The sequence below is a fragment of the Pantherophis guttatus genome, chromosome 2, assembly GCF_059756535.1.
Source record: "Pantherophis guttatus breed Tessera chromosome 2, ASM5975653v1, whole genome shotgun sequence".
In the NCBI taxonomy this organism is placed as follows: domain Eukaryota; kingdom Metazoa; phylum Chordata; class Lepidosauria; order Squamata; family Colubridae; genus Pantherophis; species Pantherophis guttatus.
This window is the reverse complement of record NC_142064.1, coordinates 232,145,187-232,161,099: the sequence shown is the minus strand read 5'-3', so window position 1 is coordinate 232,161,099 and position 15,913 is coordinate 232,145,187. Positions and strand designations below refer to the sequence as shown.

Below are 15,913 nucleotides of genomic sequence, written 5' to 3'. Positions count from 1 at the left end.
AAAGTTTTTTAAAAAGGCTCCGACAATCACAACTGTGCCACGTGATCATCGGAGCCTTTTTTTTTTTTAAGCATTTTTTTACTACCTATTCGCCCGAGCCGGTAGTAAAAAATGCTTTTAAAAAGGTTCCCACAATCTCGTGCCACAGCTGATCAGCCCCCCCCCACGCTGTTCTACTTATCTTCCCAAGCCTCCTTTTGGCGCAGACTGTACGTGCACGCACAGCTCGTGTTTGCTATATATTGTGTATGGGTGCGCACAGTGCGCATTTGGTGCGCATGTGTGACCAGCAAACCGGTAATAAACCGGTTCAGATTTCACCACTGGGATAATCTTATACCTTCTAAAAGAAGTTGCTGTAGATTGAAACTCTGTTAGTGAAGGAAAGTTCTGATCTACGACTAAGAAATGGATAGCCTCTCCTTCACAAAAGATTGGGATTGTTTTAAGGGGTGGTGAAGTTATAGTTGTGTTTAACTGGCATAGAAAGAGCAACAGAAGACAAACAAACCTGAGACCCTTTCACATGCGTTCTTCTGTTGCTCTTTCTATGACAGTTAAACACAGCTATAACTTCACCACCCCTTAATACAATCCCAATCTTTTGTGAAGGAGAACCAATCCATTTCTTAGTTGTAGATCAGAAATATAATGAAAAAGAGAGACTTCATCATATCACTCCACGATCAGTGAATCAAGTTATACTCCACCTCCCATCTAATTCTGCTGAGAGTAAGTGGGCTGAAGAAAAGGTTCTACTGAGAAAACAAATGGAATGAGTCGTTTAGTGATTTAAAAAAATCTCATCTGGAACCCACCTCTGAATGCTGGCTTTAGCACCTAGGTGCATCTGCCTGGCAATGTCAAAGACGGTTTGACAGATTTCAGTTTTAGCTCTCTCTAAATGTAGAGGCAGCAAAGACTAAGTATAAATGCCATAGGCCAGCTAAGTTTTTTTCTTTCCAGCTTGATGAAAAGCCATCAAGGAGAATTAATGGGGCCAATGGGCCATTAGAAAACAAGAGTTTAAGCCAGGGGTGAAATCCAGCAGGTTCTGACAGGTTCTGGAGAACCGGTAGCAGAAATGTTGAGTAGTTCGGAGAACCGGCAAATACCACCTCTGGCTGGCCCCAGAGTGGGGTGGGAATGGAGATTTTACAGTATCCTTCCCCTGCCACGCCCACCAAGCCACACCACGCCCACCAAGCCACGCCCATAGAACTGGTAGTAAAAAAATTTGGATTTCACAACTGGTTTTTTTTTTTTAATTGAAAAAGTTTTTCAAATACAAATTTTTCCCCCTTCCCCCCCCGCTCCCTAACCCCCCCTCCCCCTCCCCTCCCCCATGGCTTCTACAAGATGAAATCCAAATTAATATCACATTATATAATACTTTACCACCCTTTTACACCACCCCCTATGTGCTAAACATTTCTTTCTAACATTATTATTATGTCCCCCGTATACTATACGTTTCAAAACAAAACATTCGGCTATGAAACTATATAATAAATCCTAATTTGGCATTTATTCTACTCATAATCTACCCATTTCCTCCACCCCCATACGTATATCTCTTAATTCAAATCTTTTAAGTATATTAATATCTAAACATAACATCCCTTTTCCTAAACTAAGCAATCAGTAACGTTACCTATCACCTTATACCATATCAATTTTATTTCACCCACTTTCCAAATTTCACAACTGGTTTAAGCCAATAAGAGTTTGAATGTGGGCTCTTGCTTCTGGTGAAATCATATCAGCCTCTTTGCAGATTAAAGCAATAAAAGCACAGTGAAAGAGCAATGACGGGCTTTAAATCATAGTAGATGCATACCTGTGTACCATATAGCATATGGGATATGTTTCACCTCTAGAAAGCTTAATGATAATAGGACTATATTGTTGGAGTGAAAATAATTGGCTTGGTACTATTGTTAGCTTTGGCAGAAATGGCTCTTATTAAAGATAACTTATAAAGTGTGGTGGCTTGAGAAATTATACCAAGGTATGTAAACCTAGGAATTGCTCAATTTTATTCTTTCCAATTTGTCACTGGTTTTCCCAAGGAAAAGAAATCATAATGTTGTTCTTTATTAATTTATATTTTATTGCTTTTTAATTAATAACAAAAAAGCAAAATACAAGTATAATTTAGTTGGAGATATATATATTGTCAAAGAGGGGGGGAAAAGAATCGATAAAAGTGTTTTAACGGAAAAAAAAATTACGACAAAAGAAAAAACGGATGCCTTTGGTACGTTTTCAGTGAAATGATAATCCAGACACTCTAGTGTTCAAGTGACATTAAAGAGAGGAGAGCTGGTGTGCAAAAGATCATTGACTTGAGTGGTGCAGACAATGACGTGCTGGGAGATTTTTTCTGTACGTGCAAGAAAAACATCTTTAATCAATGCCAGAGCATTCATTCTGCTAGAGCTGACTGACTAGTCTGAAGATATGAGCTACCTTTGATGTTCAAACTGACTACAGTGAAAATAACGAAGTTCACTGATGAACCAGTGCAATTACCACAGTGGCCCTGTCATGCCCAATCAATAGAGAGATGTGTGAAACAGGTCACAGAAGGCAGCAAGCAGAGTGTATACACATGAGAAACGTGAGGATTGTATCAGAGGCCAAGAAGCAAGTCGGCAGCGGATGTCGAAGAACGAATCAAAACAAGACTTGATGAAACCCGCTTAGAGATTTTTGCAACTCAGATAATTGCTTTCTGATGTTAGTTTATGATTGCATGGATTATTTTTTGCTTAGCTAGATAACATGCAGACAAAACCTTTTAATTTTTGTAGCACAAGGTATAATTTTGAGAAGATACAGTTAACAGTATGTGAGTTACAAGAGACTTTTGTGGGGTATGTGATCAGATGTGGATTTACCAAGCTAAATGTTGTGCAATTGCAAAAATAACAGCAGCTTTGAATTCTTGGTGTAAAAACACATATTTTTAGAACCCCTCACTGAAAAGAAATTGCAAAAATTAATTTTCACCCTAGTAAATGACACATCCTATTATAACATATAACACATACAGTATAACATAACATACAATAACTGTCAGTGTAACTTTATAACATTACAATTCCTTATATACATGTATAATACAAATATACATATACATTCAAATTCATATATATTTCTAATACGTTTATACAATTCTTACAAGATTGGAAAGATAAATCCATGGCTCCATTTATTTAATGGTTGAAAACCTGCTTGCACTTGCATCACCAGATTGCCTATAGATGTGTGCATCGTATAGTCAAGTATAATGAAATATGTCATTTATATGGAATACAGTAGGTTTTTTAAAAAAAAGAAAGGTAGTCTTAGCGGGATTGATAAGCTCTTTCTCCTTAGAAAATTTTGCTAAGGTCTGTCAACTTCCTCTAAGGCCCACCTGGTGTGAGTAAAAAAAATCCTTGCATCATTGGCACGCACCATCCTTCACTACTCAACTTGAACAAAAATTGATTGCAAAACTTAATCTTTTGATTTGTCCTTTAAAGTAAAACCTTTAAATGAATACAGTTTTGAGTAGGAGGTTGCAAAATGAGTCAGTGTTCTTACAGAGACAAAACAATGTTGTGACTCAAGAAGTAATGTTCTTAAATAATTTATATTAAGATGATGGGTTATGTTTGTTGAGAATAGCTATATAACTGATTAGTATGGTGAATTAAAAGGCAAAGCTGATTACTTTCCCAAGAAAGTCTTTTGTAACTGACCTCATTTTTAGTTTTACTTCTTCTAACCACATAAACATTGAGGGCCTATGTGGGGACACAATAATTTATCTAGAATAATGTTGTTGTTTTTTAATTTATGAGTGTATTTGCAACAAATGGTTTCCAAAGAAATATAGCTTTCTATTCCCACATACACAATTATAAGCATTTTATAGCATTTTATTAGCTACGAACATAGCTATTTTGAAACATTCACAGTTAAACATTCATTTGAAAATCACACTATAGGAAGTCCTCAACCTATGACCACAATTGAGCCCAAAATTTCTGTTTTTCAGTGAGACATTTGTTAAGTGAGGTTTGCCCCATTTTACCACCTTTCTTGCTACTGTTGTCAAGTTAGTAGCATTTGTTAAGTTAGTAACACGGGCGCTAAATGAATCTGGCTTCCTCATTGACTTTGCTTGTCAGAAGATCACAAAAGGTGACCACATGACCCTGGGACACTGCAATATGAGTTATATTATGAGTCAGTTGCCAAGCATCTGAAATTTTGTGAAGTGACCATGGCACTGCTGCAATGGTCATAAGTCACATTTTTAGTGCCGTTGTAACATGGTTGAATTCCTAAATCATATGTAAATATGTTATTTCATTTCTTGATATACAACTTGATTTACAACTTAGCTACCATTCGAAGAGTTGAAATTGGTATTTACAAGACATGGATCATGACGATATACAAAATATGCTGTGCTCCAGTTTCAGAAGTTACCTTTCTACACAGCCCAGCTTTCTTACTTCCTCCTCAAACTGTTCTCTGAATTTTAATATCCCCAACGTGGGAGAACAAAGAATCGAAGCACTAAAATGAATAATACTGTGTTGCAATATTACAATAGATTTCAATAATTGTAATATTGTATTGTAATATTAAGATTGATGTAAATATATATCAGTGTATACATGCAATGGGCAGGGTTACTTACCGACAAATTTCCAGACTATTAATTTGTTAATGAAGAGTAAATATGAAGTTAAAATGCTTATCTGTGACTGGAGGTTAACAGGTTACACATTGGATACTGTGTTCAGTCCATATTTGGCCAACTAGTCAAACAAATTTTCTTTCCATTATCTTAGTGCTCCATATTCATCATGTAAAAATAACAAAACTATTCAGGGCTCTCAGGTGTTCCAAATTTCTTGACTTATGGGACTGTATAAAATAACATCTGCCTTTCTAGGTGGCTGTTTTCTGTAAGAATAGGAAGGCCTAGTCATTAAAATAAACAATTCTTCCACAGAGTGGCCAAGGAATAGACCACAAAATGACCCTCTTTCACCTGTGGTAGAAGCCCAAAAGCCAAGTAAACAAACCCACTTTCTCTCTTGTGAACATATCACATTATTTTTGCATTAAATTCTTTAAAAATATGTCGTATTCTCAGAATGATCAGGATCAATAAACTAGACTTATCCTTTCATTTGGGAGAAAAAACTGAAAGTGTTACCCAGAGTGCAATTCTCTCCAATGAAGCTTCAGTGTTCTACATCAGGGGTGTCAAACTCGCGTCGTCATGGTATCATCACATGATGTATCATGACTTTTTTTCCCCTTCGCTAAACCGGGCATGGGCGTGGCCAGTGCATGATGCATCTGGCCTGCAGGCCACAAGTTTGACAGCCCTGTTCTACATCCTTCCTCCTCTTAATGTTTTCTCAATTCAAGCAATTTCAGATTGCTTCCTGGAAATTGAAGAAAAAATGTCAGTAGGAAAGAATTAATGGAGGGAGGAGCACAAGTTTCCAGGCAATCAAAGTCCAAATATTTCCTCACTAAATCTAAGGATTAAATTGCTTCAAAACTATGACATGCAATTATTCTAATAATGGTTTGTTTTGTGACTTCTTAACATCAGGCAAATTTTCCAAGATAAATATTCCAAGGCAAATATTTTAGGGTTTGAGGTTATTTGCTTTTTTTCCTCTTCTTTACACAAAGTTTGTGAAACTTTGATAATATATCTTTTTGCTTATAATGAAGATGCAGATGATTTTAATAAATTACATTTCAGGAAAGAAATCTGGATTGGTTCCCCCGGATGCGTGCCATGTCACTTGTTAGTAGCGACTCAGAAGGAGAACAAAATGAACTTAGAAACCTGCAAGAGAAGCTTGAATCAACGATGAAGCTGGTATCTAACCTTTCCAGTCAGCTGACGGAACTTAAAGATCAGGTACAAAACATAGAAAAAATGTTTACCAAACTAAGGTCATAAGGCTGGTTGAGAAAGGTGTAAACCTGATTAAATGGGAAACAGGAAAATTGCCCGTGTATATGTGATCTATATAGACATCAACAATAGTACTGTTAATAAATCGGCATTTTGACATCTGATTTCACAAGTTTCCCCTTGCCATCCCCATTTTGACTGAGCAGATTAAAATGTATGTTGTTTTTGTTCTTGGCCAAGATGAGTAATACATTTTCAAAGACAGTAAGCTATAGTAAAACAAATCAAACTTCCTCTGTCCTCACTCTCTCTTAAAAAAAGCAAGCAAAAGAATATAAGGAAGCCTCATTACTTAATATGCCATAACATCCCCAGTGGAATGCTGCTGAGAATGCAGAATCACACAAATTTAAGTTCAGTCAAGATTTTTGGTCCATGTACTCTCCTGTATAGTACTTTGTGCTCCATCCTTCTTTTGTATAATTGTATAATTGGCCTGAAGTTTTAAATTCCCTTTGATGGACTGTCAGGAACTCTTGGCCCCGTCTTCGATTTCATTGACAAATCAATGAGTTGTGCCCACAAGAACAAGCTACAGATACCCACAACGTTTTCTCTACTTTCTTATGGAGATAAGCAACTTTCAATCCTAGTTTGTTGCAATCCTGTTTTATCTCTTCTTTTTGTCCGTAAAAGCAAATCACAGTTATTTTAGATGAGATAAAATGGCATATGCTGGGCTGACACTACCAAGCTTTGCATACTGAGAGTAGGAAGAAGAGGGAATACGGAGAAGGATGAGCCAAAATCCAGGGTTTATGTCCATTTATTGTCATAATATTGCATATACTGTAAAACCGGCCTTACTGTTATTTTGTGGATACAGTTTATTTTGTGGAACTCCAAACAAATACCAACCTACTCCCCCCACCCCACTTTCAATAAAAGACAAATTTGAATGGGATATATAAAGCAGCTTGAAACGTTTGTCTGTAATCTTGTTTTTTTCCAAATCCAAATACTACTTTTGCCAAAAGTTCCAGTCATATTATTCCTTCTTCGATTTTTTTTTCAATTCTGTAATGTATATCACATTTCAAGGGATTAAGGACCATAATTACTCTTTTTTTAAAAAAAGTTTTATTAGATGTTTATTTTTAAATATACATCAATATCAGTACGTGAACAGTGTGGCCTCTGGGTCCAATTCATTTTGATACAAATAGCAATAATAATAATAACAATATATGTTACATTAATCAAACCTATATAATCCTAGTATTAATATACATGTTTGTTTTAGAGTAGCTATTCAGTATTTCAATCTTCCATTTTAATGCCAATGATATTATTAAGCATACATAGTAATACCATCTTTCAACTTCTATCTTTCCATCTAATTATTACTTACATTCTATTATATAAAAATTATATCTGCTAATATTCCCCCTATTTCTTATTTCTACCTCTGTTCTAGTTTCTAGTCAGGCCACCATTACTAATCCAGGACCATAATTACTCTTGTCCAGGCGACTTTTTTTAGCTTTGCTATTATAAGGTATTTTTTTAGAAGTGCATTTTGTTTCAGTATCTCCCAAATCTGTTAATCTGGTGGTGTTTGACTGAGCAGAGGGCCGAGGCTCTATTCTTATTGTTTTAAAAGCAATAATAGTTTGGGAATACTGGGAAGTACCCCAAGGTTGCACATCAAGTTCCAGATGTTATAGACCACTTTCCTTGCTTCCCTGCAAGATCATATAAAACTATGAAGCACATAGAAATGTCACAAAATGTACTAGATGACTGTTGCTTTGTGGGCAAGAATACATGATTTAAGTTATCACTTTGGTTCACCTTCACTAGTCTTGTGGGGGAAAAAAACATGACTGAAGTTTTTTATCTTCACCTGACTTAGTTTTTAAATTTTATTCTTGCTATTATGAAAATTAGGAATATAGTAGTGATGAGAGGTTTTCTTTGATCCAGCAGAAAAAGGGGAAACCCAGTTTCTTTAAGATGAAGAATTATTTTGGAATATGGAGACTGTGGGCTTCAAGGATGTTTACTGCACATACTATATTTAGAGATATGAAAAAAGACTGTATTCAGAGTTAAATCACAACGAACTCTATTGGCTTAACAGAACAGTTCTTCTGATCAAATAACAGGATTAGCATTGGGTTGCCTCAGTTCCCTCTGATTGTTTCCAATCTTTGTAAAGAAATGGGTTAGCTTTGTTTTCACTAACTGTAGCTGGCAAGAGGGTATTACTTGTTGCAATCAACTTTGGGAAATAAAGATGACCACAATAAATAGCAGTAGCTTATTCTGTGGTCTGACGTACAGGAAGTATTTGTTTCTACTGAGTAAATGTTTCAATTTTCCAGATGACAGAGCAGAGGAAGCAAAAACAGCGTATTGGTCTCCTAGGACATCCTCCTATCAATGTGAACCCACAACAACCAGCATAAATTGGATGGGTGGTTCGTCTCCCCATTGTATTTCCTTCCTTCATACCAGAGTTAAGATCCAGTTCTTAAAGCTGCTTCAGTGTATTCCCAGTTCATGTAAATAAACCTGATTTTTTTTTATACTGTATGTATAGAACTGCTCTGAGAAAGAAAGGGGCTTATAAATATTGGCATATTATAAGAGGAGGATTACATTTGTACCTTCAAAATGTGTTTTTATAGGAAGAAAGGCACATCGATTTTGCACTTGAAAAAAAAAAGGATTTATGTCTAAAATAATACATGATCTGTATTTTGTATTTAAAACCTCAGATAGCTAGTATTTATGTTTTATACAATTGTGCAATATGAATTATGCAATCACACTAGTTACTTTAGGAATGTATCCTAGAGGGAGTGCACATTTTTGAATTTGGTGTCATCTTACTCCATTTGCAAAACAGCATCAAGTGTCCGCTGATATAAGCTGCTGCCAAATACTGTTCCTAGTGCGGTTTACTTCTCCAGGCCCAATTCCCTGTTTGATTTTTGTTTAATTGTTTGTTTGGTTTGGTAAAATACAGTATTTGAAATAGTTTGAAGCACTGTGGCAATAAAGCCTCCTTTTATTCCAGCCAACATTGATCGATCTCCCTATTAAAAAAAGTTTTTTTTAAAAAAAAAAAATTATTGAGCTGGTCCAGCGATCATGGTACTGGAAAAGTTATCCAAACGTTAATTAATGAATAAATCTTGAAGGGAATCTTTTTTGTTATGACAGATTCTATCAGGCTGGTTCTCAATGGCTGGTAATCAGGGTAATCTTCTAAAATATTTTTCTTGGTTTTGGTGCCATTTTGGTTTAGAACAGTGTTTCTCAACCTTGGAAGCTTGAAGATGGGTGGACTTCAACTCCCAGAATTCCCCAGCCAGCGCTGCCGGCTGAGGGATTCTGGGAGTTGAAGTCCACCCATCTTCAAGCTACCAAGGTTGAGAAACACTGGTTTAGAAGAACCTAAAATAATGTAGATCTATCCGTCTATCATCTGTACATTTTGTTACTGTATTCCAACAGAGATACATTACCTTCAGTTATACTTTGTACCAGTTAAAAATAAACTTGGCCTTCTAGGACCCCTAGCTGAGCACTGATTTTCCAATACTTGTGAAAGAGCCACTAGATATAGATTATGCTTTAGTTTTTCTTCACACTTTGTTAATCTTAAAAGATTATATAAATATATATATAAATGTCATCTAGTTTTGTACATGATCCTCAGAGATTACAGAAGCAATCTCTGCTTTTAATAAGAAGCAGGGAGATGAGTGCTTATTAAAGTTTGTAAATGCAAAAATATAGATATTTAAATAAATGATAAAATAAATATGTACAGTGTTCCAGAGTGACAGCTTCATTCCTTGTGAGAAACTTGAATTTTCTTTTCAGGAAAAGATTTGGTGAGAAGAGCATCCTCAACTCAATGTGGTTTGTTAGTTTGTTCGTATTTCCATCTATGTTATTTTTAGAAATAATTCAAGTTGGCAACATAGTATTTAATACTCCCTCTTCCTCCTATTTCCCCCACAACAACAACCCTGGAGGTGGGTTGGGCTGAGAGTGACCGGCCCAAATTCACCCAGCCGGCTTTCATGCTTACAGGTAGCAGGATTAGAACACACCATCTTCTGGTTTCTGCACTAGGTGCAACTGACTTATGAAGAAGCTTTGAAATAATATCTACTGCAAGCAGGACAAATGTTACTCAAAGTACTACATGTTTGCTATAATCAAAATAACTTTCAGCCATTGCACATGATCTGTATTAATTTGCTCTGGAATGGAACTGGGATCTTGTGAATTTTTCCCTAGGGAGCAGTTGCATGTTTACGGGATAGCAAATGTTTGAGTGTAATTACACTTACCAATAAAGGAGAATATCAGTAAACAGCCCAACTAAAGAATCTCTAAAACTTCCCCCACCAACAGAGACAGGCAAGCCACCAGAATATAAACTGACAGCAAACAGCACTCCTTACTAGCACTGATGATACTACCTACCGTAGTTAAGGGTAATGAAATGTCTGCAAGAAAACAAGCAAGCTCATAGAGCACCAAGGACTCCTAATTACACGTAACAATATTAGCACATTTTGCTAAACTATTTCTTTTTGCACCTTCTCATTTGTATAAAGAAGTTCCAGCTGTGCTTTTCTGCTTTGAGTTTTTTCCTACCGAGTAATGCAAGCAGAGCAGGAATATATTCAGAAAGCATCGCTCCATTAAAAGGAAACAGGCTACATTTTTTAACATAGATGAGAGTGTATGAAACCTGACCCTACATTGGTTTATTGCTCCTAATCCAAGCCAAATTTTTTAGCCCTCTGAATTCCTGTATAATGCTAACCATAACATGCACCTGTCATATACAGCCAGAGCCAAACCAAATGAAACGTATTATGGTTTATCATTACATATGAGCCATGACTGTGATGATTTGTCTGCAATTCTCTGAGGTTTAATACTGCTATTCAAATCTAGGTTAGAATAGAATAGAATAGAATAGAATAGAATAGAATAGAATAGAATAGAATAGAATAGAATAGAATAGAATAGAATAGAATAGAATTTTTATTGGTCAAGTGTGATTGGACAGATAAGAAATTTGTCTTGGTGCATATGCTCTCAGTGTACATAAAAGAAAAGATACATTCATCAAGAATCATAAGGTACAACACTTAATGATAGTCATAGGTTAGCCAGTAGAAAGGATGTATTTTTCAAATGTAATACTGAGAACAGCTCAAAAAACAAGGAAAAGGAATGCCTATGATCTAGAAAAGTTTCCATCTCCCTTATTAGGGACTCATTGTTTGAATGTCAAATGTCTGAAAACATGTTGAGAACTCGAGTAGCAATTCTGCTGCTGTCGGACTCACCCCACCGTCTAATAGTCTCTCACACAAGTTCATGGAAATACTCTTGAGAGATGTCAAAGAAAGCTCAGAATTTTGTGACCAACCTTCATCAGTTAAATGAAGAAGGGCAGCAATAGTTCTCCTAGTTGTTTCACTACAGATAGTCCATGACATACAACCATTCATTTAGTGACCGTTCAAAATTACAATGGCACTGAAAAGAATGACTTATGACTGGTTTTTACACTTACGGCTGTTCTAGCATCTCCACAACCTTGATCAAAACTCAGGCGCTTGGTAACTGGCATGTATTTATGACTGTTGCACTGTCCCTGGTTCATGTGAGCACCATTTGTAACCTTCCCAGCTGGCTTCCAACAAGCAAAATCAATGGGGGAAGCCCGATTCGCTTAACAACTGCATGGTTCACTTAGCAAGTTCACTGATTCACATAACTTTGGCAAAAATGTCATTAAATGGGACACAACTCACTTAACTGTCTTGCTTAGCAATGGAAATTTTGGGCTCAATTATAGTTGTAAGTGTGGGACTAGATGGCTCAGTGGCTAAGATGCTGAGTTTGTCAATCAAAAGTTTGGCAGTTCAGTGGTTCGAATCCCTAGTCCCGCATAATGGGGTGAGCTCCCATTACTTGTCCCAGCTTCTGCCAACCGAGCAGTTCGAAAGCAGGTTAAAAAAATGCAAGTAGAAAAATAGGGACCACCTTTGGTGGGAAGGTAACAGTGTTCCATGCACCTTTGGTGTTTAGTCATGCCGGCCACATGACCATGGAGACGTCTTCAGACAGCGCTGGCTCTTCAGTTTTGAAACGGAGATGAGCACTGCCCCCTAGAGTCGGGAACGACTAGCACATATGTGCGAGGGAAACCTTTACCTTTAACTTTACCTTTATAGTTGTAAGTTGAGGATGACCTGTATAACATCATTGTACCATTTTAAATTATTCACCTGGTGTTCATCCTACATGGATTGATGCATCTTACAAAGATGGCTCTGGTCTTTTCTGGAAGAAGATGGAATTAGGGGGACTGATTTTCCACCTTGTGACTTCTGGAATGCTATGGTATTCAGGCCAGTCCCCATGCTTTTCAATAACTTTATAAGAATGTCTGGGAAATATTATAACGGGACTTGTTGCTATGCAACTCTCAAGCAGACAAACCTTGCTCTGCCTCTTAGTTTTCAGGTGCCAGTTCTAGAGACCTGTGGAGGGGTTTTTTTTGGAACAAGGAAGTTTGGGGGTTGAATACAAAACAAGTTGACATTTAATGTAGAAAAGAAGGAATGTATTATGGAAAGGAAAAACTATCTTAGATAGATTTACACTCCTTATGAACAATAAAGTTTGTCATTTTGGGGTTCTGAATTTATCACTATCTGTGAAGGCACAAGTGAACCTAAGGTGATGTAATGTGCATTTGTGTTCCCATTGCTGACATAGTCTTTGCTGGCATGGTTTCTTGCATGAGTGGCTACTCTTAAGAGGATGTGAATGTACTATGACATTTACCTCAGCAAATGTCTATCCCAGCACAGAGGCAGCCTGCAAGCAGACTTTCCTGGTTCACTTCAAAAGTGATTTTTGCATTCTGGGATGGCCTTATAGAGCCACATGGCTTCTCTGCTGTTCTTTAATTTGATTCAACCAATAACTAAGCTCCTCTTGGTTGCTGCATGGAGCCGCTGGCTTGGCCTTTCATCTGGTTGCTGTCCTTCATGACTCTTTTTGGGCTGCCTTAGGAGAGAAACACATCCACATAAAACCTGAAGCCCATTAAACTTCACAAGGCGGGATTCACATATTGTCTGGGTCCCTTCTGTACCTCTAGTAAACTGTCCTCTGTGGCACCAGTTTTCTGGTTCCTATCCATACTTGTAACTAGTGTATGACCAGGGCATATAGATATGGTTCACCATGACCAAATGAGTTGGTATCTTTTTCTTCCTTTTTCCACAAATTTATATAAATGCAGTGGAAGAGTGCCCCTTTGTGTCCCCTGCAGGATTCTTACAGGTGTTGTGGCTGCTTCTGCCAGCAGCATTCCCTTGTAACCCTAATCCTTACATGATGTATACGTAGTCCTCATCTTACAACTATTGGTTCAGTGATTGTTCTAAGTTACAACCTTACTGAAAAAAGTGAGTTATGACCAGTGGTGGGTTGCTCCCGGTTCGGTCCGGTTCTTGCGAACCGGTAGTAAAAGCCGCGAGAGACTCCGCCCACCTGCCCTTTTCATTTCATTTCATTTATTGGTTTTGACGCCCAGACATCATCATTGACAATCTGCGCATGTGCGCGCTCCTGTTGCAAACCGGTAGTAAAGGTAAGTAGAACCCACCCTTGCTTATGAGCATTTTTCACACTTATTGCCGTTGCAGCATCCCCCTGGTCACATGATCAATATTTAGATACTTAGCAATTGGTTCAGTTGCAGGTCCTAGACCATGTGATCACTTTTTGTAACCACCTGGCAAGCCAATGAGAAAGCCAGATTCACTTGCCAACCCTGTTACTAACTTAACAACTGCAGTGATTCACTTAACAACTGTGGCAAGAAAGGTTGGTCATAAATGGGGCAAAACTCACTTAACAACTATTTTGCTTAGCAACAGAAATTTTAGACTTAGTTATGGTTGTAAGTCAAGGATTACCTGTAAATTCTATCAGCATCTCTCTTACACACATTCTTCTTCCTTCTGTTCCTGCTGTCGTTATGGACGCTGCTTATTCAGACACAACATTTCAATGAAGTGCTTGCAGTTAAAAGCCAAATTTGCTTTTGTGGCAAAGACAATACTTCATCACTTACTGCTGCATTAGCCCATACACAGTACTGTGTCTAAATATGTGTCCTCTTCTAAGCCATTCAACCCAAGTAATACTCAGTCAATACTGTAACATGCCCAGACTCAAGTTTCTGTTTTCCTATTTTTAAGGATAATTGACATGCCAGCCAACAAATAATGATCCATTGGTTTTTACTTCATTTTAATGCCACCCAAATCCAGCTGAAACACCGATAGAATTCTCTTACTCTTCGTGTTAATTTTATCAGAATCTCTTAAGGTTTGGTTAAGCTTTGCCACTGATTTCCTTCCCCATTTGTGTTCCTCAATTAATGGTAACATCTACATTAGGATTATGCCGCAGTGAAAAGGAACCGAAGGACTGGAGCATATTTTTTGATACTTCTGCTTTAGGTAATTATACCCATACCCTGTTTATGCCAATGACTAATAAGCAAAACCAAAGCCTGCTGATTTATTTATAAAGGCATTTAAAATAACAGTTTAACAGCTCCACAAAGATATTTTTTTGTATCAGTCATTTATGGACTGATCGTAAATGTTTATAGTGATGTAGTTTCAATATAGGAAGCAATAAGAATATTATACTACTCACCGCTCATTTTTATGCCATGATGATTTTCTTATTGTCAACTTCATAAATGTAACATGATGTGAGAGGGAGGACTTTTTATTATCAAGTTGTATTCAATTCTCAGATTAGTATATTTGGTCTTTTATCCACATTCATATATTCAAAAATGCCTATTACAGAGGGACTCCCCTCCCCTAAACTACCCCACATATTTCATTTCAACCTGTTTTTACGAAATATCTATTTGCTTAATAATCCAAAACAAATGATCTGTTTATTTATTAACTAATTATCTCCTAGATAGGGTAATTTATTCATAGATAGACAGATGTAGACAGATATAGATATATAATTCTAAAGTACATCTTAACACACCCAATGAGATTTACTTTCACATATGAATCAAATAATACAGCACTTTAGAAAAAAATACTATAAAGGTGGTGGGGGTGGGGGAAATCCACATTTTTAACCGAAACAACCCTCTTTTTTTTCCAGATCTATAAATCTTTACGTTCTATGTTATGGACAATTCAAAGTACAGAAAATCCCAAAATAGAAAGTTTTCTCTTCTTTCTACACAATTTTTCAATTGTCTAATCAAATACAGCTTTTGCCAAGAATATTGATATCAAATATACTTAGTATATTGCAAATTTCTGGTCTCTCTCAACATAATATATTCTTCATATGTCTTAAAAATGGACTCTGCAATTCAGGATTTTAATTGCTTTTAATTGCACGAATAGGTGAATTGATTGAAGTGAATTCCTTCATATTGATGGCTGGCTAGCTATTTGGATTTCACTAAACTAGCCATCAACACCAAACAGATTATTAATTATAAGGATAACATCACTGTATTGATCAGTGCACTCAGTGGTTTCTAAACATTTGTTGCCTTCAAGTTAAAATAGCTGTGTGTGTGTGGCTATATTCATATTCTTGCTTGTCTGAGAATGTGGTGTGGTGGTTAAGGTGCAGAATTAGGAGTGTGGCGATCCAGATTCTCATCCTCCTTTAGATACGTATGTCACTTTCGGTCAATCACTCCTTCTCAGCCCTAATCAGCTTCAGGCGGTGTGACAAGTTGGCTGAACACCAACAGCCTTCATTGCATCATGCATTGATTAGTTTTACTGTAAGAACTTAGGGAAATGTGTTGTGAAACAGAAGTTCCCTCCAGCCATGCGT

General features: G+C 36.9%; 1 protein-coding gene across 6 annotated transcripts in view; it reads left to right on the top strand.

Annotated features, from left to right (window-relative positions):
* ITPR1 (inositol 1,4,5-trisphosphate receptor type 1) overlaps window positions 1-9,796 on the top strand; it is a 256,477-nt gene extending 246,681 nt beyond the window's left edge. For 5 of the 6 annotated variants that reach the window (XM_087887909.1, XM_087887911.1, XM_087887910.1 and 2 more), the window contains 2 exons: window positions 5,792-5,953; window positions 8,338-9,796. In XM_087887909.1, the coding sequence (XP_087744035.1) occupies window positions 5,792-5,953; window positions 8,338-8,421 (246 nt within the window). In that variant the 3' untranslated portion in view covers window positions 8,422-9,796. The remainder of the gene's footprint in view (window positions 1-5,791; window positions 5,954-8,337) is intronic. The other variant, XR_015732679.1, reaches the window with a different exon arrangement.
* The last annotated feature ends 6,117 nt before the right edge of the window (window positions 9,797-15,913 follow it).